This window comes from Ostrea edulis, chromosome 6 (assembly GCF_947568905.1).
Source record: "Ostrea edulis chromosome 6, xbOstEdul1.1, whole genome shotgun sequence".
NCBI lineage: Eukaryota > Metazoa > Mollusca > Bivalvia > Ostreida > Ostreidae > Ostrea > Ostrea edulis.
The window spans coordinates 64713442-64739842 of NC_079169.1; the positions used below are offsets into that span (position 1 = coordinate 64713442).

The following is a 26401-nucleotide window of genomic DNA, read 5'->3' on the forward strand; positions in this document are numbered from 1 at the left end:
TTCACATATCAATATATTTATTAATAATTTGATGAAATAAAAATCACAGATATACAACTGTTTTAAATTAAAAAGCAAAAACTTCTAAATTCTTTGAAAACTCAAAAAGAAAAACTTTGCATTGTTTTATTGGGAAGAGAGAGAGAGAGGGACAAATGAATATAGACTGACCTTTATTATGGTACACTTTTAAACTAGACCTAAACAATTTCAAATGAATAAAATGGACATCATGAAAATCATGATGTGAACATTTTAATTTTCACTAAGTGCATCTAGTACACACTTAATAAAGTGTGGATTTCAAAATCAAATTGCCAAATGACTGAAGTAGATCCTGAAGTTATCAATCCTACACAATGAAATATACAGGAGAAACATCACTTAGTGCCTGAAATATATCATGTATAATAAAGATTATCTGATTTATTTGCACAGAATGGCTACAATATTAAACATTCTATTTCATAGCATGTCTCCATATAAAGGCCCATCATAGTGGAGGAATACAATGTACCCCAAAACCTTGAAAACTAGCTAGTTTTGAAAATAACCCCCCCCCCCCCCCCCCCCCCCATTTCCCCGCAGTGATAAAATAAGTCAGCTATGATAACAAGCCCTACTTTGATTAAGCAATTTAAAAGGAGTCGTTTATATAAATAATTAATTTCTTTTTCCTTCAATTTGTAAAAACAGTTTTCTAAATACACAAGAGGCCCATTGGCCACATTGCTCATGTGAGTTACCTAGGCTCTGCTGTTGTTGTGATATTTGCAAGTTTTTTGCAATCTTTATTCCCATAAAAATTTTGACCCCATGAAAAGTTGTCTTGAGCTTTAGCTCATGAAAAATTATATCTAATCTTTTTATTTCATGATTGTTAAATAATTTGAAACAGTACTTTTTTAAAATTCATTTTCAAACTGATTTGAAAATAAGATGGCTTTGCAATTGAAAATAAGCCCCATTTTCTTACCAACACTACTGGTAAGTGACTTGCATAAAACCGCAGTTTATTTTCAAGGAATTAGGGTATATCTATAGAAGCTGTTGCATATAAATGATTTACACACTGTCAGGGGGAATATCCATTACATAAATACTTCTAAATCTGGCAATTACAATAATTTTCATTCAGAGTACTGTCTTTCCATCAAATATCACTCAGGAAATAACAATTAAACATGCACAATAAACAGAACAATCCCTGGCAAGTAATGATACTTTTCCTCTGTTAATGAGCTTACAACTAGAATAGCACAATGAAAAGGCCCTTTGTGTGAATATTTTCCAGTATTAGAAGTATTCATTAGTCAATATCTTTGAACCAGAGCTGAAGGCTTTCTGGAGCCTGAATACTGGGGCCAAATAACTTCAATCAAGTTAAAATGAAAAGAACACAAGGGCGCATACTGGTTCTGGAGAGAGAGAAAAGATTTTTTTCTTAGCCAGTTGAAAGTTGAAAGCCTTATACAGGAATTGAGACCCCCATAATTATCAATACTTATTTTGAGACCAATAGGGAGCAATGTTGTACCAGATATGGCGAATCTAAAAGATTGAACCATTCCGAGAAACCAATGGCAGTTACACTGTAATTCAGATCACTCAAAACACTTGTGGAGGGCCACAAGAGAAATGTGTATGCCAAATACAGGGACTAAGGATGCATCCATTCTTGTTATTATGTAGAAATAGCCTTATCTAATCCCCAACAATGGCATCTGATATTTTCACACAAGGTTTACAAAGTTTAACCAAGTTTTTGTACCCAGCGTTCTCTATACATGCTATTTATATATCGCAAAGTGCCAGTGGTTATCATAAATGCACAACTTTTCCCCGAACTTTTGATAAAGAGTGCACATTCTTGCATCATTTTCTTCTCTGTAGTGCAAATAGCAGGACCTGATTACTCTGTTGCTACTCTCTCTAACATGATTCTCTGGTAGGAAAACCATGTTACCCAATGTACTCAATGTATTTAGAACAAAACACTAGCAAATGACATTTTCAGTGGGGAAAAAAGGACTGCACATACTAAAATGCTTCATTTCTGACATGGTCCTGGGCTGGGATTCATATACAGTCTTAGACTGTACAAGTATAAGATTATTCTTAAAATCTATATGAATACCGGCCCTGATATATTATCATATTAATAATTTTTTTTTGGTAAAAACTGAAATACAAGAACTTGCAAATGAATACTTAGTATGTTTGGGACTCATTGAGATATCATGTGACCAAAATTCCACAGACAACACATAAAATTCTAATTCAATCTTTTGACATTATTCATATAAACACGCTCATAATACAATAAATAGTGCTGTACAGCAATGTAAACTTGAACTAAGGCTCTTGACTTACAAACTGATTACACCGGTAGTTGTATTAACTGATCATGCAATTCAATGAGTGCATCTTCCTAACCTACTGAATACAAATCTTATATTTCATTTTCTGGCATTGATACAAAAATATGTAATGTCTTATGGAATGTTACCCGCCTTGTGTACAATTACTACCAGATTAAAATGGCTGGACGTTAACCTAGCTAACTCGGAAGCAGGACTAGAAATCGCAGCACCAATGACATCTCAGCCTGCTTACAACAGTTCCTATCTCTGAATAAATTCTTCATACAGAACTTGGATCCACCAGCTAGTTTCATTACTTATTACCATTCACTGCTCCATGGGTGATAAAGAATACAGTTTGTGAGACACAGAAGTATGTATGTAACAGAGACCGTGTACCATATAAATTCAGCACAAACATCTGTGCATTCAGAAATTTAAGAACTCGTACAATTTTTCTCATCCAGGGTCCGACCAATCAAGTGTTTAAATTTTTCATACCTGTTGACCTTAAATTGCATCAAAAAATGTATTTTTTGTTAAATACCAGCTGGGATCCTGACCCCTCTTGACCCTCTGATGAAATCTGATAAACACTGTTTCTGGTGAATTGGGATTATCAGGTAAGAATAGTTTATAACAGTTCTGACTGCACACATACTATTACTATTTACATTAACAAGAATTTTAAGAATATCGAGAGTAACACACAGCAATAACACTTTTACACTACATGTACCAGTCACGTCTCAGATGTTGCATGTACATATGTATCACAACATTTCTCAGATAAGAGATTTAGCAGCATTACACATGAACATAAAATTATGAGCTACAAGATTTAAAGTTAAAATTAAACTTATTCCAAAAAACAAGACCTTAGTCATTCATCTGCAAAACATAGGTAATATACAGCATCCAAAGTAAGGCTTGATTTATACTAAATATCTCATCTGTCGATGACATATTCTATGAAAATTCTTAGAAATTGACCTGCTGAATAGAATTAACTAGGAATTCCTCTTCAAAATGTAGACCACTTGCAGTATATCACAAGCGCGACTGGTACTATATATCACTGACATTTTCAATGCATGGGTCCATGCTAGATTTATAAATATAGTAACTTGGCAATGAACATTCCCCCTAAATATGGTAAATATCAAACCCTCGACAATCATTAACTTGAAATATATAGTTAAAAAGTGAAAGGTTGTCAAGGTAAACCAAATATTGAGTGTTCTGTGAGTGTGATATTACACTGGTTACAGATCTGCAGCCAGACTTGTGATGTTCGGCCTCCAAATCCAATTCATTCTAACCAATGGGTCTTTTCACTTCTTATTTGAGCTATATGAGACTAGCATTCTTTATTGAGCTTTTCTTTTTAAAAAGAAACAATGAATATGATTATCTTTCAATTATACTTTTCTCAGCTGCTGATAATTATAGGTTATAGTGACTTAATATTGGCAAATATGCCCGCCCAGTCTCTGTGCAGTAAAGTGAGATACCCAAACACAACATTTAGTCAATAACCTTTTTATCAAATATTTTTAAAATTCTGTATAATCTTAATTCTAGAAGTGCACATTCATTAACATTACCAGAAGCAGACGAAATATTTATGACCATTATTATTTGTAAACAGATGTGATGTCACAATTGAGTTTCCACCTTTACTTGCAATCAGAAGTGATGTAAAACCCAGACATTTACAGTGTGAGCTTTTAGGGCTTAATAAAAGCCAAAATATTCTCTATAGAATTTATAGAAAAAATATATCAAAACGTAATATTAGTGAATGACAATGTCCAATAATATGTTCAACAGAGTAACTGTGTTACTATGGAAATGGCTGAGTATATATCTTAATGTATTGCATAATGTGACTAAATCACCCAACTTCTCAAACACTCCACAAACGATATTTTAAAAATGAAAAACAATGAAGCAAAGTAGAAAGCTATATATTTAAAAAAAAAAAAGAAAGAAAAAAGAAGAAGCATAAACTGATACCTAACAAGCTATAAAATATGTAAACCCTGGCCATAACACGAGTTGTCACTTTCATACCCCGAAATTTAAAAATCACATGATTGGATGATTGTCCACCTCATTCACACAATAAAATGAAAGCATCTGTTCCAGTTGAATTCGGCAACTCTTCTGGCCTGAATTGTTCTTACGCTGAAAATTTGTCTGAAGACCTTCGTACCCTGCCATCTTGACTTGATGCCAACATATTTCTTCATGATTGCTTACCGGACTTTTTTCCATGATATGGTGTCACAATGTCAAAACAATATATCCCTAAAAACTGACAAATCTGTTGGCACACTGCCATACAATATCGCAAGATGTCCTGGGAAACGTAAAACTGAAAAACAGAATGGTTTCAACTTGTTCATATGAATTTCCCCTGGTTTTCTTACTGAATCAACAGTACATTCCACAGAGTTTATTCCCATTTTGTAACTGAGGGTCATTGCAACTGTTACCAAAATGAAGTTAGCCCTCTGGGTTATAATCATGCTATTTTTAGAATTCAAGATACTAAAAATTAATGAGAGGTTTTTTTGTGAAATACTGTATCTAACAGTTTACAGTTATTGACTGGGCTCGAGGACAACAGCTGTTTTGTAGGCTGAGGGCAACAGATCCGCTCTCAGGTCAAACAAAACAGCTGCTGTCCGAGGACACAGTCTATAACTGTTTTGTTATACATCTTCATTTTTTGAAGGTTGTTTTTATGAGATGCACATGGTTCATTGGCTTCGAACTTTTAACGAGACAGTGTAATTGCGTACGTTTATCAACGTATCCACTAGTTTAAAAGAAAACATACCCAATATCCTAATTAATAATCAATCATTACATTTTTCGTATTCCTGCGTAGCGTTTCATCTAATAAATTCTGTATTTCATTATCAGTTAAATCACTGAACCTCGCTGTTGCGTAAGCAAAGCAGCTGACCAATAATCATGTGACTTGCGTAGCCAATGGAAAGAAGGCAGACTATTGCCCGGTCAACAGTTTGTAAACTGTTGACTGGTCAATAGACATGAGTGTGAGAATTGGTTTAACAGTTAAAATGTTGGTTCTAAATCGTATTAGTTTTATATAGGAAAGAAAATGAAGGTGTATAACAATATCTTTTATGCTCTTATGAGAATGGCTGCCCATGGTCAAAATTTCTTGTAAAATTTTCAAAATACTCAAATTAAAATCATTGAGGGTTGAAAAATTTATGGATAAAATGTTAATAATACTTACAAAGCAAATCCACAGGACAAATGTTTCATTTATTAAACAGTTAAAGTATTGATTTAAGAACAAGAGAAGTGGACCTAAAATTCCCGAGTCCAATAGGTCCATTTCACTCTTAGTCATGTGAGCTACCTGTAAAAAAAAAAATCAATCTGAATTAAGACTTCCATCATGCAAATTCATTGAGATGGTCACTACATCAATAAGCATCATAGTTTTTCAGATCATAGCTTTATTATAACAATCCTTCATAAACACTCTGTATAATAAGAAGATCCTCACTAGAAAACTTTTGGAGGAATTAGCTAGACAAATTATGTACCCTCCAAATAAAGGGACAAAACTCTTCCAAGAGAAGTCAAAACAGATGATCTAGAGGGACCCACAAAGAAGCTACACAGCAAGTCTCAGGTTGAAAAGTGACAGAAAAATAGAAACAGAAAACCCTGAACAGATGGACAGATGGATGGATGAACATATATCGCTATACCATAATACATCCGGTCTAAAAACAGGTGCATAAAAACTCTCATCTCTGTGACCACAACCTTTTCTCAGTGACAATGATTGAGAGTCATGACACACCTTCAGGTCATTAGTAATGTCTGTAGTTGTGAGTCTCCAATCTCTTTCTGCTACAAAGACATAGTCCAAACAGAGAATTCAGATTTAATTTTCTAATTACCTTGACATTGGCAAGGATCATAAAAACACTTTTATAAATCTGTGGCCCAGATAAGAACTGCACCCTCAAGTAATATACAATAAGTTTTTCTGTTACAAATCTACAACCCATATAAGGACTGTTCAGACAGATAGATAGTCATGGTGGTTTCTCGGTTTCTCTATACCCCACAAACTTCAGTTACCATGTTACATGTATATGTCTGTGATAAGTCATGATCCAAAGACGTAAAGCTTAGCACTAAGCTATCATTATATATTTTAGTACAGGAAAAAACAAAATGTGTTTGTGAAACGTGGATGCCCCCAGCAGGCTGTCCAGCACTCTCGGACAAAAAATAAGGGCTAATTTTAGGGATAAAATTACAAAAATCTAGGACTAAAATTGGGAATTTCATAACTAAATTAGGACAGTTTTAGACATTTAAATTGTCTTAATTTGCAAATTTGACAATAAAGAAACTCACAAAAAATACTCTACGTGCAGGAAGGGCGTTTTCCAGATATTATTGGCTATGACCTTAATAGTCACATCTTTGTCAGAGTCACAAGCAATAAACAGCTTGACACATGGATCCACTGGTCATTTAGTTTGAATGCATTTTCAAAATTGCTAGAATAGAAATATATTTTTTAAAAAATAGGAAATGACATGGAAAATTTGGGCTTTTTTTAAAAAGGATTTCTTCCATGAATTCAACGTTTTTAAAGGAATCTTAATAGCAAAACTAAAAAAAAATTAGGAATTTTAGGGCCACTGGATAGCCTGCTCCAGATTACAACAAAGTGGAACCAGGTCAAAGGTCAATGTTAAGGTCACCAGTTCAAATGTTTTGGTGTAAATGGAAAGGTCTTCCCACATGTGAATACCAGATATGAAAGATCTACCTCTTACAATGTAAAAGATGCATGTGACAAAGGTTAAATCTATTTGCCAAGCAGACAGACAGACAGACAGGTCAAAAACTATATGCCCCTAAATCTTCGATTCCAGGGACATAGAAATCAGTATAACACTCATTTAATATCTGTTTTGTATTCCTTTCATATCAGTCTGACTGTAAAATTAATTTCATTGCTATGATATACACTTACTATCAATCTGTTGATGACCTTTGCTGACAATATGCCAAAACTAAGGAGGTAGAGACAGGGATTATTTTCAAATAAATGTGATGGAGATTTGTGCGCTATCATCACAGCTAAAGCTATCACAATTCCTATAGGAAATGCTGGGAATATCGTGCTGGTTCCCTGAAAATGTCAAACTTAGTATCAATAAAGAGAGAAAATACAAAAAAATCATATAATTAATAAAGCTCAAATCATACACAATATACATGTAACAATACAATCAGGTTGTATCGAGTTTTCAAAAGAAGTGTATTGGCCCCAAGAACCAGGAGCCCATTCTATGAAAGGTCTTACGACGATTCAAGAAGACCAATATTCTTAATTTGTTGAAGTTTTCTCTGTAAAGTTTGTGAAAATATGCCGGTGTCTACTTTCATTCTAGGTTTGCCTACATTTGCATTTTTTATAATACTAAATAAATTGTAGAGTCTTTCTGAGCAGGCCCGGAGCCATAAAGCTAAATGGGCTTACTTTTGATTTCAGTTTCACCTTTATGGGCCCCAGATAATGAACATTTTAAGACCAAAGTCATAATAAATCAGAAATTCGTACGCAGTATGAACTGTCACTATATTCTGTTACTAGTTACCACACTTACAGCTATAGTGGACTTATTTTTCCCGGTGCCACCTTGTAAAATGATGCCAACGTTGTTATATAACTGAAGAAATGCAGGACCGAGGCTAAAATACACCATAGCCATACGTAGCGGAATCCCTAATAGAGGCAACTGAAAATATAAAAACTTGTTAATTTTTATGTTTCTAATAAAAAGTAAACAATTCTTTGCATGCCTTTACTATGCATCTCATCATTTATATAATAACCTTCAATATATATATAATATTGTAAAATTAAGGACTGTAGATCTGAAACAGGTGCTGTAGAAAATACACTGCATATATATATGTATAATATTTAAAAGAATAAAATCCAAAGTGATCACATAATAATCAACTATCAGTTCCTGCTAGCATCTTTCCCAACTGTCTGAAGAGCCGTAAGGCGAAAGTACTAGCAGGAACTGATCGTTGATTATTGTGTGATCATTTTGAATTTTATTCTTTTAAATTATTTAACAATTGTTCTTCATTCATTTTTTGACATTATATATATACATATATATATATATATATATATATATATATATATATATACTACTCAAAATTTGATAAGGATCATAGATATTTTTATATTTAAAAAATTAATAACTGCATAACTGGCAATATTGTGTCCAAGTGAAATAAAAAACGTCTTCAACAAACTTGCACGTGCATTTCATGCCATGGGAAATGCGTTTCTCATCACAGTTCATGCTTTTGCTACCATTGCACGATTTTCATTCAGGCATCGGTGTCTGATTCTTTCTAAAATTTCAAACTCACTTGAGTGTTTACACTACATTTATCAACACAATGCCCCCTCAACGTGTAAGGCGTCGCCTGACGACAGAACAACTGAGCAGATGTATTGGAATGCTTGACGCTGGCTATTCACAATGTGACGATGCAAATGCACTAAACGTCAGCCAGAGCATTGTAAACAGGGCCTGGAACCGACAGCAAACTTTTGGTACAGCAGTACACCGACATGGGGGTGGTCGTCAGAGGTCGACAACCCAACGCCAAGACCATTTTGTGGCTCTTCAGACACGACGACATCCCTTCTGGACAGCAACCAGCCTACGTAACGACCTCCTGAACGCCTCGGGGGTGAATGTGTTCACTCAGACGATAAGGAATCGGCTTCACAATGCAGGTCTCAACTCGAGAAGGGCATGTGTTCCGAGTTCCTCTGACTGTTCGACACCGGCGGGAGCAATTGGACTGGGCTGACGATCATGTCACATGGACACAGAATGATTGGGTTCAAGTTCTGTTCACCGATGAGTCCAGGTATTGTTTGGACTTTACAGACAGGAGGCACCGAGTGTGGCGACGACAACGTGAACGTTTCCATGATGCCAACATCAGTGTACATGACCGTTATGGTGGTGGTTCCATCATGGTCTGGGGTGGAATCAGCAGGGATGGAAGAACAGATCTTTATATCCTGGAGAGAGGAATAATGACGGGGGTGCGGTACCGGGATGAGATCCTCGATGTTTACGTCAGACCCTACGCTGGTGCTGTTGGCCCTGAGTTCTTCCTGATAGATGATAACGCCCATCCTCATTGCGCCAGGGTGGTGTAGCAGTACCTTCAGCAGGAGACAATTGTCTGTATGGACTGGCCAGCGCGCTCGTCGGACTTGAACCCGATTGAGCATGTATGGAACATGCTGCAGGTTGCCCTTTCACGCCGTAGAGCACAACCCACGACTTTGGCAGAGCTCGGAAACGCCCTCGTGGAAGAGTGGAACAACCTTCCCATTGGAAACGTCCGGGTGTTTATTGACAGCATGGCTCGACGTAGTCCAGCCGTCAATGATGCAAGGGGAGGCCATACCCGGTATTGACACTTCATCGATTAAGTGTAATGATGGACTATCCCCAAAAACTGTGTAATTCTTTCTCTGGTTTGCTGTTAACTTTTTGTAATGAAATGCCTTTTGGTGTGGTTATCAGATTTCAAGCATTCCATATTGATAAAAGTTCATGCCGTTTATGAATTTTCATTCATAGCCTGAGTAACCACGTTTCTGAGTCAAATTTATGTCTTTTGTTATGTTAGTGGTAAATTACACACATATAACCTAGTGATCCTTATCAAATTTTGAGTAGTATATATATATATATATATATATATATATATATATATATATACACATATTAAACAGGTGCTGTAGAGAATACATTGTATATATAAGGCCACTATTAAAAAATTGTTTGTTGGGCGTTTGCCTACCCTACCCCTTTGATGATGGGTAGGTAGGTAGGCTTTTTTTTTTTGGTCAGGATTATTTTTTTTGCGTGCATTAAATATTGTTCTCCCACATACGTCAGTGCTGCTGGAATTTTTTGTACATCGTCTAAATATATCTGTATATTTTGTTTGCTATATTATATCTCATCATTAGCTAAGTTCTTTGTCATTAATTAAATATGCTTTTAAATGTACATATGTGCCAGCCTTATCATATTCAGCTCTATCATATTTATATATCTGCTTTTGTATATAACATCACTATTCATCAGTACACCACTTTGCACCACTTTATAAATAAGAATTAGTTTTGCTTTGCACTTTTGTATTGTTCTGTGTATGCACCCTTTAGTTCTTAGTCATCCTCTGCTTTATGCTAACATCCACCGTGTCGGTTTTTTTTAATGTGTCATTTCCCATTGCTAGGGTGTCTTCCAAAACCTCTATCCACGTTGAATCCATGTCAAACTCAAGCAGTCTATTGGCTTTGCTTCGTTCCTTTGAGTTTTTAAACTCTATATTTACGCATAAAGTTGCGTACGATTTTGTCCTCTTCAGGTCGGACATTTTGAAACAAACCATCAAGGAAGCAAGGTGACTGTCAAGCGCTTTACTGACTCGGACGGCTAAAATCCGGCTCGAACTCAGTTCTGTTCCGCACCGGACAATAACCAAAAAAAACCCAAAAAACATCGCTGTTGGACCAATAAAAAAATTTTTGGGTCGGCGACCTTTTGAGAGGATCGGGCGGCTAATGCCCAACAAACAATTTTTTAATAGTGGCCTAAAATAGGTGCTATAGTGAACACATTGTATATATAAATTGAACACAAATTCTATTAAGTGATTTATGAACACTGAGTAGTTTTCAGCAACTGACGTTGATTACATTTATTCTTTGAGAAAGCAGCCTGATTAATGCCATACCTCTGTTTACAATATCGCTCTATGTCATAGCATAAATAGAGGGCTGGCTTTAGTCAGACTAGAATAGAAGGTTGCTATTGTTGCTTGGGGATGTTTTTGACACAATTCTAAATGTTGTTGGCCCTATGTCTGACAAATCGTTATCAAAGAAATTTTCAAAGAACTCGATCAGTATTTCTGCAATATAACCATTTCACATTTCTCTCCAAAAAATTCGAAACGATACTTCTATCAGAAGCATTGATTATACATTTAATTGCTAGTTACATGAACCAAAAAGTACATTAGTTTATTAACTTTAATCCAATTACAAACCTTGAAGTTCCATATATGAGATCCAAATAAAAAGTTGACAAAGTGTAATACAATGATCATAAACTGAGTTTCTGTGACATCAAACCTAAAACACAAATAACATTAAAAAATTACATCAAATTTAAAACTCCAGCTAAAATATTGCTTGTATGGAATAAAATCTAATTAAATCAAACTGTGTCGATTTGATTACAGTATTTTCCATTTGCAAGCATAGAGTTATGGCATCTTCTTAATGTACATGACCATATCAAATCTAAACCAAAGATACTTAATGCAAAATGCTTCTGTTATATATGCAAACCATTGTAAGGGCAACAGATATGTCTCAGTAAGAAAGAAAGTTGGTTTTATATTGCTTAACGTCCATCCCGAGAACTTTTCATTCATATTGTGATGTCACCATTGCTGGTGAAGGGCTGCAAAATTTAGGCCAATGCTTGGTGCTTACAGCCTTTGAGCAGGAAGGGATTTTTCAATCGTGCCACATCTGCTGTGACAAGGAGCCTCGATATTAGCAGTCTTATCCGAAGGACCGCCCCATTTAGTCACCTCTTACGACAAGCAAGGGATACTGAGGACCTATTCTACCTGTATCCCCACGGGTTAAGAAAGAAAGCAGAACCTTAACTATTTCACTGATTTGCTTTAATGCAATTACCAATAGAATTCTTACCAAACCAGAGCTAGCTAGCCGTCATAGTGGGGCTAGTACTCCCTGTGGGGCACATCCAAAGCAGGGTGTATTTCAAAAAAGGGGCCCTTGGGGCTTAATGGTTATCTGAGTAACATGTACCACCTCTTCAGTTTGATGGACAGCTCAATAAAACATGGTGTTCATATTTTGAAAAGATGAAAATAGCAATCAATAATTTTTGTTCAAAGCTTTATCCTTTGTCTAACTATGAGTCCAGTTTTCATTCAATACCTTTTATCTTGAAGAGGATTTTATAATATCAATTAAAGACATTTACAGTCTTACCATAAGATTTTAGCCCATACGATGGCCTAATTTGGCCCCAGAAATTTAAAATTTTGGCAGGCATCTTTATAGTCTTTCTAAATAATTATGCATTCAGTTTAGCAGAAGTAAAAAAAACTTTAAAATTTAAACAATTAATTATCTACTACACTAATTAATACCATTTGGCCCTGCCCTGGGGTCTGAATCCCTTCTCTGAGGGGCAGTTTTTTTTTTGTTTTTTTTTTGTTGTTGTTGTTGTTTTTTTACAATTTTGACAGAAGTAAGTTTTATTTCAGCTTTAAACATAACAGATATCATTACACTATATGTCCAATTTGGCCCTGCCCTAGAGATTGAAATCCTGCCCCAGAAGTCAAGAAATTTTCAATTTTGATTGAGGACTTTCAGTTCTGCATAACTACATATTCAATTTTCCTTTCAGATATGGCAGTGCGGAACTAAATAGAAAGATTTTTTTTTTTAAATTTACAGACATTAACACAATGTGTCCATTTTAGCTCCACCCTAGAGACTGAACCCCCAACCCAGAGGTCATTAAATTTACAATTTCGATGAAGGACTTCCTACTCTGCAAAATAATGAATGCAGTTTTCCATTCAGATATGTGGAACTAGAGATTGTAGAATTTTTTACATTACAGACATTAATGCTATATGCTCATTTTGGTCCCAACCTAGAGACTGAACCCCTGCCCCAGGGGTCATGAAATGTAAATTTTGATAGAGGGCTTCCTGCTCTGCATAGCTATGGCATTCAGCTTTCCTTTTTGAAGCCTTGGGACCTGAACTCCTCACCCAAGAGACATGAGTTCTACTATTCAGGTAGAAGCCTCCATGCTCATTACCACTTTGTACAAAGTTTATACACAGTATGTTCTGAAGTTTATTAAAAAAAATGTACTTTTATTATGTAACATAATAAAAGCCTCACCCTAGCACCAAAATCCCTGAACCCTCGAGACATAATTTTCAGTTTTGTTAGAGAAATCCCTGAACCCTGGAGACATGATTTCATAGTTTGGGTAGAGAAATCCCTGAACCCTGGAGACATGATTTTCATAGTTTGGGTAGAGAAATCTCTGAACCCTGGAGACATGATTTTCATAGTTTGGGTAGAGAAATCCCTGAACCCTGGAGACATGATTTTCAGTTTTGGTAGAGAAATCCCTGAACCCTGGAGACATGATTTCATAGTTTGGGTAGAGAAATCCCTGAACCCTGGAGACATGATTTTCATAGTTTGGGTAGAGAAATCTCTGAACCCTGGAGACATGATTTTCATAGTTTGGGTAGAGAAATCCCTGAACCCTGGAGACATGATTTTCAGTTTTGGTAGAGACCTGCATGCTCATGCCATCTTATTTTGTTATCTGATGTCCAGGAATCAAGATTTTTAAAATACTAATATAAAGCACCTCTACTATTTGAGCCATAGAATCCCAACCTATTACCAAAATCAGTGATCCAGGAGTCATTTTGATAGATGCAGCCTTGCTCATAAAGACTATGCACACCAATTGTTTGTCAAGTGGCAGTTAAAAAAAGATTTATTTTTTTTAAACTGCCTCAGTTTATAGGGTTTGACTAAGTTCCCTGAATTGTGTGCCCCTTAATCTATGCATGTTTCATGTAGTATGAAACATGCATAGATTAAGGGGCACACAATTCAGTAATAGAAAACAAGAGGCCCAAGGGCCACATCGCTGACCTGAGTCACCTTGGCTAATATTTAAAGATTTTCCCTATATATTTGTATGCAAAACTTTGATCCCCCACCTTGTGACCCCATCCTACCCCTGGGGGTCATGATTTGAACAAATTTGAATCTGCATTATGTCAGGAAGCTTTCATGTAAATCTCAGCTTTTCTGGCTCAGAGGTTCTTGAGAAGATTTTTAAAGATTTATCCTATATATTTGTATGTAAAACTGAGATCCCCTATTGTGGCCCCATCAAACTCCTGGGGGCCATGGTTTGAACAAACTTGAATCTGCACTATGTCAGGAAGCTTTCATGTAAATTTTAGTTTTTCTGGCCCAGTGGTTCTTGAGAAGAAGATTTTTCCTATATATTTGTATGTAAAACTTTGATCCCCTATTGTGGTCCCATCATACCCCCAGGGGCCATGATTTGAACAAACTTGAATCTGCATTATGTCAGAAAGCTTTCATGTAAATCTCAGCTTTTCTGGCTCAGTGGTTCTTGAGAAAAAGATTTTTAAAGAATTTTCCTATATATTTGCATGTAAAACTTTGATCCCCTATTGTGGCCCCATCCAACCCCCCGGGGCCATGATTTGAACAAACTTGAATCTGCATTATGTCAAGAAGCTTTCATGTAGATCTCAGCTTTTCTGGCTCAGTGGTTCTTGAGAAGAAGATTTTTAAAGATTTTTCCTATATATTTGTATGTAAAACTTTGATCCCCTATTGTGGCCCCATCATATCCCCAAGGGCCAAGATTTGAACAAACTTGAATCTGAATTATGTCAGGAAGCTTTCATGTAAATTTCAGCTTTTCTGGCCCAGTGGTTCTTGAGAAGAAGATTTTTAAATGACCCCACCCTATTTTTGCATTTTTGTGATTATCTCCCCTTTGAAAGGGACATGGCCATTCATTTGAACAAACTTGAAAGCCCTTCACCCAAGGATGCTTTGTGGCAAGTTTGGTTGAAATTGGCCCAGCGGTTCTTGAGAAGAAGTCGAAAATGTGAAAAGTTTACGACGACGTCGACGACAGAGAACGAAAAAATTTTGATCAGAATAGCTCACTTGAGCTAAAAAAAGGTTCTTTGGCACTTCAGAAGTTGAATATTTTACAATGTTCATGACAGACAATGGACAATGACAGACAAGCACAAATAGCAATAGGTCACCTGATTGATACAGAAGCCTAAAAGTTTATAAACTAAAACAGAGGGCTGCACATACTGTGAGAACCGTAGAGTCCCCGTGACATATGCCTGCCAGTGAGCCATGTAGAAGAGGAAGATGGCCATGAAGAATTCAAACATCATCCAGTACAGGTTTCTGCCTAGCTCCAAGCCAACGGACACACCAAGTCCAACAACCACTGTCAACAAGAGAGAAAACAAGTGTATACGAGTAAACTAAAGAACTAAAAATTCAAATGGATATACAAAAAAATCAATATATGCACCCAGGGGTGCATGAGCCGAGTTGCATGGGATACATTGTAAAGTCAGGAATGATGTGACATATTTATAATTGTGAAGAACTAATTTCAGTTTTAAACTTTTCAAGTTACTGTCCAGAAACCATATTTGTCTGAAGTTTTCAATCTATTTTCGGTCACTGTAACCTTGACCTTTGTTCTCCAAAATCAATAGGGGTCTTCCTTACCTGGTACCCAACAATATATCAAAGTTTCATTTGATTAGATTGTAAACTTTTCGAGTTATCATCCAGAAACCAATTGTTGACGCCCAACCGCCCGCCCGCATCACCAAACCAATAGCCGAGTTCAACTTCGTTGCAACTCGGCTAAAAATATATATTTGGAAAATATTCAGGAAAAAGTTAAAACTGTACTCCTAATAGTTACAGAATCCATACTCTCCATCTTCATAACAACTACTCAGTCAATCAGTTCCTCTCTCTTTAGATCAACCACTTTTCCCTCTCTTTAGATCAACCACTCCCTCTCTCTCTAGATCAACCACTCTCTCTCTCTCTCTTTAGATCAACCACTCTGACCTCTCTTTAAATAAACCACCCCCTATCTCTTTAAATCAACCACACCATCTCTCTCTAGATCACCCAATCTCTCTTTAGATCAACCATTCCCTCTCTCTCTCTCTCAAGATCAACCACTCTCCTCTCTTTCCATCAACCACTCTGCCCTCTCTTTAGATCAACCACTACCTCTCTGTTTAGATCAACCACTGCCCCTCTCTTTACTCAACCTCTCTCTATCTCTCTCTCTCTCAACCCATTCCTTCCCTGGAGTCTTCCTTTAGATCAAACACTCTCTTCCTCCTTAAATCAACCATTCCTTTCCCCCCTTAAATCAACCATCCCCTTCTCTTTAAATCAATCTCGCAAAACAATTGTATTTCCATCACAAAGGTCTACAGATTATTTTATATTTCCTTACACTAGAATGACCCTCTGTCTATGGATAAAATTCAGCACATGATTGCTAGTCATACCGTATAAACAGAATTTTTATCGAATATTTAATTTTATTAGCGAGAGTGATGAGATCACTAAAATTGAATATCGATATCAGAGGTAATCTTTCCAAGAATTATAAAGTCGCTAAAATTTGCTCTCACTAAGTATATAAAACCCATTTTCATGGAAAAATCACTAAATTTGTGTCTCACTAAAAATTCCACTTATACAATATTTCCATTGACAATCATTAGCTATTAAATATAGATTGCAAAATGGCAGACAGTCCAGACACTGCCTAAATTTATAAAGGATTCATAATAGGTCATAAATTGTTTGTTCAGGCATCGTCCTCAACAAAATAATAGTTATTAGGTTTGTTACTGATCATCTATGAATATTTATTTTTCTTCAGACTAAAATGTTGAGTTGATCAAGCCCATAAATGATGAGGCTTTGCCTTGCTGTCTAAGCCTTGATCAACCCAATATAATTCTGTACATGATCAGTAACAAAGCTAATAGTTAACAATATCAAATTTCACAGGAGTCTGAAGTTTTATTTTAATAGAAGGTGGTGGATAAATTTTTCTGGATTGGATAATTTTTTTCTAGATTTTATTTCAATTTAATTGATAAAACTTCAGACTCTTATGATTAAAGTATTAAAGATATAAATACACAAAAAATTCTGTAAAACATGCAGATTTTAAAATTGAAAACCACAACCCCTAATTTTATGGTAAACAGACAGTTAAGCACATGCACATAGATATCCACCAGAAATAATTATTGTCCTATAAAAACCAACCATGATGAAAGTTTGTTAAAAACTTTTATATGCTTGACATATTTCATGTTTTATAAGTTTACAGCAGCTGAAAAGCAGCATTATTCATAGATCAAAGGATCAATTTGTTAAAAATTGGAGAAATTTTCTCAACTTGAAAGGTATTTAATCACAATCTAGAAATTGTATGAACTGCTATGCTGGCATGCTTTATGCACTTCACAAAGTCTGATAGTGTGAAGTGTCACAGGTCATAACCTCATATATTTTAAGGAAATTAGCTCCTGAGCTTTTGAGCAAAACTGTGCAGGATGCTACAACTAAGTAAATACTGGTTCAATACAGATTCCATTGATGCAATCATATTACACATCTATTACTAAACCCTATCCAGTTGAAAAAGAAGTATGTTCATTCAAATTTTGAAAGGGTTTTGAAGGGACTATATTTTATGGTGGAAGGATTCATTAATCAAAAAGTTCTAAATCTGCGTGATATTACAGTTTCTGTTTCATCTAATACACTGAGCAAAATAGACTGTGTCATTCATTAAAATATTTTTGTACATACCCAAATATATACGAGTACAATGCATTCACAGTTGTTTAATTTGAACAAGAGTACGGGAAACAGTACATAGTACACCCGTCATAGGCTTATGTAAGGTGAAGATAACCAACAGTGATCAATCCCATAACTCCTATATGCAATACAAAATAGAGAGTTGGGCAAACACGGACCCCTGGACACACCAGAGGTGAGAGCAGATGCCTATAGGAGGAGTAAGCATCCCCTGTTGACCGGTCACACCCGCCATGAGCCCTATATCCTGATCAGGTAAACGGAGTTATCCGTAATCAAAATCAATGTGCCAAGTACGGTCTAACAATCGGTATAAAACATGTCAGACAGCTGCTTATGTAAGATGTTTTTACTAAGGAGTTTGATTTCTATAATTCTGATAAACAAGCCATGAGTTCTAGAACTTTACTGAAGATAGTGTCAGCCGTCATCAAACTAAGACATACTTTGTTTTGCAATGTAAAAATATCATTCGTTTTGGTGTCATAATACAAATGATTAAGTAGTGGATCTTAATTGACGATACATCTTGCACAACAAAAAGAAAAGATGGAAGAAAATAATAATTATATCAATAGGATTTTCCATAGAACAGTGGAGAGCCCTAATTAAGAATGAGGTTGTTTAACATGTATCAGACATGAATCTACATGAACAGTTATTTACTACAGTGTATATGTAAATGCTGAAACGTTAAATATCCTGATTCTATACTCTATAAGGGTTATTGACCTTGTGTTGGTACAGTATAAATATCCTGATTCTATACTCTATAAGGGTTATTGAACTTGTACTGGTATATATCCTGTACACTCGGTACATTGGGTTCAATTTATCTGTTCAACCTCACGAAATTACTACCATTCACAGTTACTATAATAATGATCAGTTAATAAATCAATCTTTACATGTAAAAATTAATAATAAACTGAATGTAATAATAATGGGATAAGTACATCACACGACAAGAAAAATGGGGCAGGTAGAGCAGCAGCCTACCCCACCCACTCATTGCTACGTGCCTAGAGATTAATGCATAAAACGTGATTATCATATCATATTCCATAGTGGTGGGTTGTTATAATTACATGAGAAAATCTGACAAACTGAGTAAATATTCACATACGGCAGAGGAAATAAGCAGTACTGTGATTTTTTTGTGTTGTCTTCCACAACCAAACATCACAAATTTAATGTAATAACTCATGTATTTGGTTCTAGAGTATTCCCTTGTGATATTCTGAAAAATAATTTTCAATTCAGGCAGATATTTTTGTATCAGAAATGAATTGTCTTTAACCATCACTAATTCCTAACGTACAAAAGTTGCAAAAGTGATGCATACTTTTCGTAACTTCTTTAAGTTTCTCTGAAGAATTCCAGAATTCTATAGTTTGGACATCCCGTATTAAAACAAAAAATTGCACACTGCATGCTGAGCACCGATGGGATAAGCTTGTAAACAAAGATAATAACGAAACTGTTACAGAACCGTACACCCAGTAATATGTACATATTACAGTAGTCAGGTATAAATGATGCAATTTATTTTCCACCACATGGATTGTTAGTATCAATTAAATATGACGGCTATTACGTAATTCACTAGGCATCTATTCTTTGTATAAATATAGACATCAACTATATTGTGATTAAGACCAGCCTCCATCACCTCGCCAGGTCACTCGTTATAATACACACTGCTAAAGCATTGTAATAGCTCAAAGTCTCTTACAACCTGTTACACAGCTTGACTGATAAATAACACTGGAGGGTATCCAGTTAAACCGGGATAGTGAATCAAACGAACTGTTATCAGAGGGAGAAGGTGGACTGAAATAGTACTCTGTAAACTGTCACAATATTTCCTGCATTGACTGTCAAGTATCGGATACAATACATTCTACTTGATTATAGATAACAGATGACGCACTGCAACTGTACACCCTAAGAGGAAATATGACATTTGCATACATCATGTTAATTAAATCAAAGTTGTTATCGCTTTACACTTATTTCTGTGCAAGCTACAACTTTCTAGCGGTCTGATATATGTATGCTAAAATACAGATTTATGTAAATGCAAATATGACAAAAGTGATCAGACAGGAAATCTCTATTGATTCCTAGCTTAGCTATCCTGGAAACCGAATGATCAGTGAGTCTCCCATTGTGGACAGAGGCTAATGACAGTTTATTACCCCTTAATGCATGCAGTCAGTCATAAATGCTACTAAACAACCTGCAAATTTAAAGAATACTTTGGTCTTCCACTTCGGAACTTGCGGTGGAGGTGTTAGTACATTTTGACTTTAATCAAATTGTATTGTGAAAGGAATGATTTGAGTTTGGTCTTTTTTGATAATGGTCATAGTGGTGTGGTGTGTGTGTAAAGGGGGTGGGGGTGGGGATTAGTTCACCCTAGTATACCTCAACAGGTAATAATTGTCACAGGAAGTATAAATACTGTATCCTGCCTCATTTTTGCTGCAGTTTAATTTTCACTTTTTGCAACAGTATGCCAAAACTGTGAAATTAAAACTGGTCAATGATATTGAATGGAGATATGAGTTCGATAGTTATTAAAATCATACATGTACTTTATTCAGCTTCTACAACAAGCAAAGTTGTATCAACTCCTGGCCACCACACTGAAAGTCAGTGGAGTGGTTAAGTTCATTACAAACCTATAAAGTAAAGTAGTATTTGCAATCATTGAAGGGTGTAACATACACACAGACAGACATACAAAGACAGAACAACCCCCTAGGCCTTACATTGCTTCCACACCAGAAGAAGATGTTGTGCCTCCTAATCTTATCATCATAAACCAGTATCAAATCTGAGAGAAACTAGGCACATCAATTCTATCACTGACCACTGTATCTACTAGTACATTGACCAGGAATGTGACCTTGGGAATATCACTGTACATACAAGATTGTTTGGAGAAAAGTATACACTTTACACAGCAAAATGGAACACCATTAATCTGATCGTGCTGATGTGAAAAATTAAGACCGTAATAATGTATATATTGATATTAGCATAGTACTGTACTTCAGTTTGAAAAGAACACAATATGAATACCGTATTATCACCGACTGTAAATGTCTTACATTTGGTGTATTTTTCTAAAGCAACATTGGTGGAAGTGAGCTTTCGTTGAATCAAATCATACATCGATAAATGATTGCTGATATTTTAGTTGTATTACTGAGTATGAGAAAAAAGTTAATCAACCTTTAGTTAGTATATTGCACATGCAATCATAAAATGTTTACTGCGCATATTCTGCAATACTTCATTTCTGTGACTTTGACTTGTTAAGATTTATCAGACAAAAACTTAAAAATTGTTCATTTTCTTATCTTAATCACTTTGAACATACATGTACACAGGATTATTTCATGAAAACCTTATCATATTGTAACCAAAAAATCGTATACATGATTATCCTAAATTATGTATAATGTACAATGATTGTCATTAACAGACTGAGATCTCTTTTAATTACCAGGTATTACTGTACAGTAAAGCCCAGTTATAGCAAACATGTTTATAATGAATTAATCCTTACAATGAAGTGATTTTTAATCCCCATGGTAAAAAAACTAATGAATAGCTTACAGGATATGATAAATTATGCTTATAACAATGCCAAACTGGTTGTCCTTCATGCTTCCTTATAACCATATTTTACTGTACCAGCGATATCCATTGCCTTATCATTTACCATTGAAGACCTCAATCACCCCCTATAAGTCTGTAAGGCAAGCCAAATAGCTTTAGCTAAATTTTCAAACACAAAGTACTTCTTTACCTGTTGAGATTGAGTCACACCCATGGTCAAACAGTTCTCCTAGAGGGGTGTTGGTTTTGGTTCGGCGGGCCTGCTTTCCGTCTATGGCATCAAGGGACTGGTAGATAAACAGGCCCAAGGAACACAAGAGGTATACGAATCCAGGAGCCTGTCAAAAGTTTCATAGAAGTACATGCGAAATGTCAGTATGTAATGATTAACATTCATTAATACAGTGATTAGAAATACCCATAATTCTTCTGTATGTAAACATCGCAGAATCAGTTCATAACTTATACTTACTTTAAACCTGCGACTACCAGACACTTGTGGTTCTTAATAAGGAGACATTTACAGATCATTTTCTAATATTGAACCCCAATTAAAAACTTCACAACCACTCTCTGTAGCCCTGCGGCTCATGGTTTTTACTCTATGTATGGATAATTTTAGCAAAGTTTGGTATATCCATTCCATTAATTTTTGATAATAAAGATTCTCGATACACCTTACCCTAATTTCACTATTTCCCAATTATCTATGCTTAGAAGGAAGTAACAGTCCCCTCATTGTACAAACATGAATTTCCCTTCATGCTAGGTTACTTTATGCCAAATTTGCTTAAAATTGGACTGGTGGTACCAGAGAAGTCTAGAATGTCAAAAGTATGTGATGTTGATGACAACAAAATGATGAACAATTTTAATTAGAGATAAGCTAAAATGGAGTTGTGATGTCAAACAACATTGTATTGCAATGAAACCAAAACTTTCCATATTAAAAGACTTAGACACTGCAATATTGATCTGGATAAAGTTTTCCTCATGATATGCGAATCCAGCACATTCTATTCCATCAGTACAAACAAATTAGCAAATCGAGGACATCAACAGAAAAAACAAACAAAGCATGTGCACATGTACATAGAGAATAAAACAATTAACTTTCTGTCTGTATGTCACACAATTGAGCATGTTTATGGTACCTTTATAGTGTTTGAGCATTAAGTCAAACCTTGCAGAACTTTTCTGATCTTTGCAAAAATAAACAGCGTAATCCAGTTGCAATGGACACATGTTTGGTAAAGCAATATTCATCTTGTCATTAAACATATCTAACTACTGATTTCTCTCAAATTCAGAATAACTATAATCTAAAACTTGACATATCATTTCAACACAAATTTCATTCTGTATCCAAGCATAGCCCTAAGATTTTAAAATAGACAATCATATATATATATATATATATTCACTACGTAAAGAGAGACTTGAGGTCCTTTACACTCTTTGTGTCACATAGTTTAAGTCTCTATATCCTGAAACTTGCATTTGAATTTATGAAGGATATCCTAATGGCTCCCTGCTCCTAGTACAATTTTTGTGTACGTTCTGATCTCTCTCTCTCTCTCTCTTTCACCAATTGCTCTAAAAATGGAACTTTTATTTGAGATAATCTACACCATATAACAGATTTTGCAGGGGGCGTCATCATCTAGTCTCACTAGGTGATGGCCATGCTTTGATAATGCTAACATTCTTGTCTCATAGAAAATATCAAACAGCTACTGTACATATTGGACACGAACATTTCTCGCCTTTATTAATATATATCAAAAAAATTTCACAGTGCTCTAATTATATCTTTTAATTAGATTTTGTGTAACAGTCTATAACCTAATAACAATATGGATTAATGAGTAATGTTATTCTTTTATATATAATTGACCTAATCTAGCAATAAGGATGGAATAAATACATCACACAGGTAACATGGAGTTAATCTTACACATGTGTAAATCAGGTAGTTCTAATATATCTACACATGCATGCACACTGATCATTTGTGAAGTGAAAGTTTACTATTTGAATTACATGTATACAGTATAATACCCTTAAAAATATCCGTAAATAATATTCATAATACAATGTTGAATTGTAATACTAAAAAATAATATATACATGTATAATAATTAATGATCTACTTTTTTCTCTCTGAGAGTTTAAGCTCTTTATTTAGTCCCTTAAACCTTATCAGTTGATTTGTGTCAATGTGTGTCCTCAAAATATAGCCATCTAGGTCATGAAGTTCTACCCAGAACAACAAACTTTGGGTAGTGGACTAAGTCTATGATATGTCAAAATGTTGGTTCCCCCCAACCCCTTTTTCAAATATGTGGTGACCCTGAGATAGTAATGGAGCTGCCTTGCTTTTACTTTAAGAAAGAAATTTTGAAAGTTCTCCAACGTGATGTCCTTCTCACTCATTACTTAGCTGTTTCAGGCATAATACAAAAAGTCATGATCTTATTAATTCACATATAGTGCTACAATTACAACATCAATGATGCTTATAATATTGACTTGATGAAAAAAAAAAATTAGCCTTGATGTAAAAAAAAAAAGAAGGCATTTTCTTTGATAAACAAAAGTTATGTGTCCCCTATGTGGGCCCATTCCAGCACTTGTACCAATAGGCCTCTATAGAGAGATCTACACAGAGAAGTTTCAATATGGCCCTGTACTTTGGACTATGTTTGGATGTTAAGCCTTATGATGTATTATTTAATGATATAACTCCATTGTTTTACCCTGATTTTCATAATGAGATCTCGCATCTCCTTCATATATGCACTATAAAGCTGGTTATGAAGTATTTCAATTCAAGTATAGGAAATAAAGAACAGGCTAGGGGTCGATGACTATATATCCTCATGTGACACTCCATCGTGTGTTTGTCTATGTTTATCGTGTTGACAACCCCATGTAATCATAACAGTGATGTACACGTACTAAGACGTTGGTAATATGATATTCACAATCAATGTTTTGATTGTTTTCCTATCAAAAGTCATACACCTTTCAATGTGCTAAGCCTGTAATACTTTTGAGATTTGCCCTAAAATTGCCCGTTCGAAACACCGGAAATAAACATTTAATCGTAATATTTACCTCTCTTACACTGTCTGGAGAACATACAACTAATAGAAGAGTGGTCACTATGTTAATAACAAGTCCGAGCAGTGTGATGCTATTTGGTGCCCATGTCACGGGAACTTGTTCAATCAGCCATCGCCAGTAAATTTGGAACCACGGCTCAATAAGCGACTGTCCCGTAGCACTGTACTTGTGCTCTTTTAAATTTTTTAACTGTGTTTGAGTAAGAACCTCTTTCATTATTTCACTGATATGTCCAGGAAATCTTATAGAATCTGCACCTCTATGGTAGTACAATTTTACCCAATGTGTTGCACATTGTCAGTGTACTATGACCTCAGCCTTCCAAAACAAACATGACAACATGGCGAGAAGTCATTGCACATGCGCAGCCGGAAATTCTGTGGGAGGGCAATATCAAAAGTTTTGATCGTATAATGGTCTATTGTTAAGGGGGGTGGGTGTATTTCTTTTATTTGGGGTGTGTGTGTGTCTTTTCCCCCCTTTCTTGTTTTGTTTTTGTTTGTTTGGTCTGGGTTTTTTTTTGGGGGGGGGGGGGAGTGAGGTTCAAACCACACGGGGATATGAAATATAAATACACTTAATATTAATGTCACGGAAAACTGTTAATATTTCTGTAACCTTTTTATGAAGCCAATTAATAATAATAATAATGGAATGAATAATACATGTCTCTGATGATGTAAAATTCCAAAAAAGAAAAAAAAGAAAAAGGCAGATAAGATTTAAAATCATAAAAAATTCAACTAAGAAGAATATATCTCAAACAAAAAGAGATACATCTCGAAGATAAACTGAGTTATCTTATATTCTGGTTGAATGCGCGCAAAATGCTCCACAAAGCGAAAAATGACCAGCCAAAATCATCCATTTGAAGATTCATAGATCGGGGGATTTCGATACTATTCAAATGAACATTAATCTTTACACTATAAGTACTACTAATTTTTGGGCCCAAACTCTGTGATACCATAAATATAAGCCCGTTTTGGACCCGAACTCTGTGATACCATAAATATAAGCCCGTTTTGGGCCCGAACTCTGTGATATCATAAATATAAGCCCATTTTGGGCCCGAACTTTGTGATACCATAGATATAAGCCCGTTTTTGGGCCCGAACTCTGTGATATCATAAGTATATAAAGCCCGTTTTTGGGCCCGAACTCTGTGACCATAGATATAAGTCCGTTTTGGGCCCGAACTCTGTGATATCATAAATATAAGCCCGTTTTGGGCCCGAACTCTTGTGATACCATAAATATATATTTATGGTATCACAGAGTTCGGGCCCAAAACGGGCTTAGCCCATGTGACCTGATGGTCATGCATCGGATAAATCATTAGTCAAATGGAAACATCGTCGCACGCCACGGCTGGAACGTACGTTCCCTTAGAGGAGCATACGTTTCAGCCGTGGCTTGCGACGGTGATGGAAAGAGATACCTAAGATATATATCTCTCTAGCATTTAGATATATACTACTCAAAATTTGATAAGGATCATAGATATTTTTCTGTTTAAAAAATTAATAACTGCATAACTGGCAATATTATGTCCAATTGAAATCAAAAACGTATTCAACAAACTTGCACG

The 26401-nt window shown here is 35.4% G+C and overlaps 1 protein-coding gene across 1 annotated transcript; it reads right to left on the reverse strand.

Annotated features, from left to right (window-relative positions):
* Positions 1 to 25184, reverse strand: LOC125646068 (choline/ethanolaminephosphotransferase 1-like). The gene is made up of 8 exons (XM_048872201.2): positions 24802 to 25184; positions 21872 to 22019; positions 15472 to 15613; positions 11559 to 11643; positions 8051 to 8182; positions 7414 to 7572; positions 5641 to 5766; positions 1 to 4743 (listed from the first exon to the last, which is right to left on the reverse strand). Exons 1-8 carry the CDS (start codon positions 25024 to 25026, stop codon positions 4615 to 4617), a joined length of 1146 nt encoding a protein of 381 aa, XP_048728158.1. The 5' UTR covers positions 25027 to 25184; the 3' UTR covers positions 1 to 4614.
* Positions 25185 to 26401: the final 1217 nt, after the last annotated feature.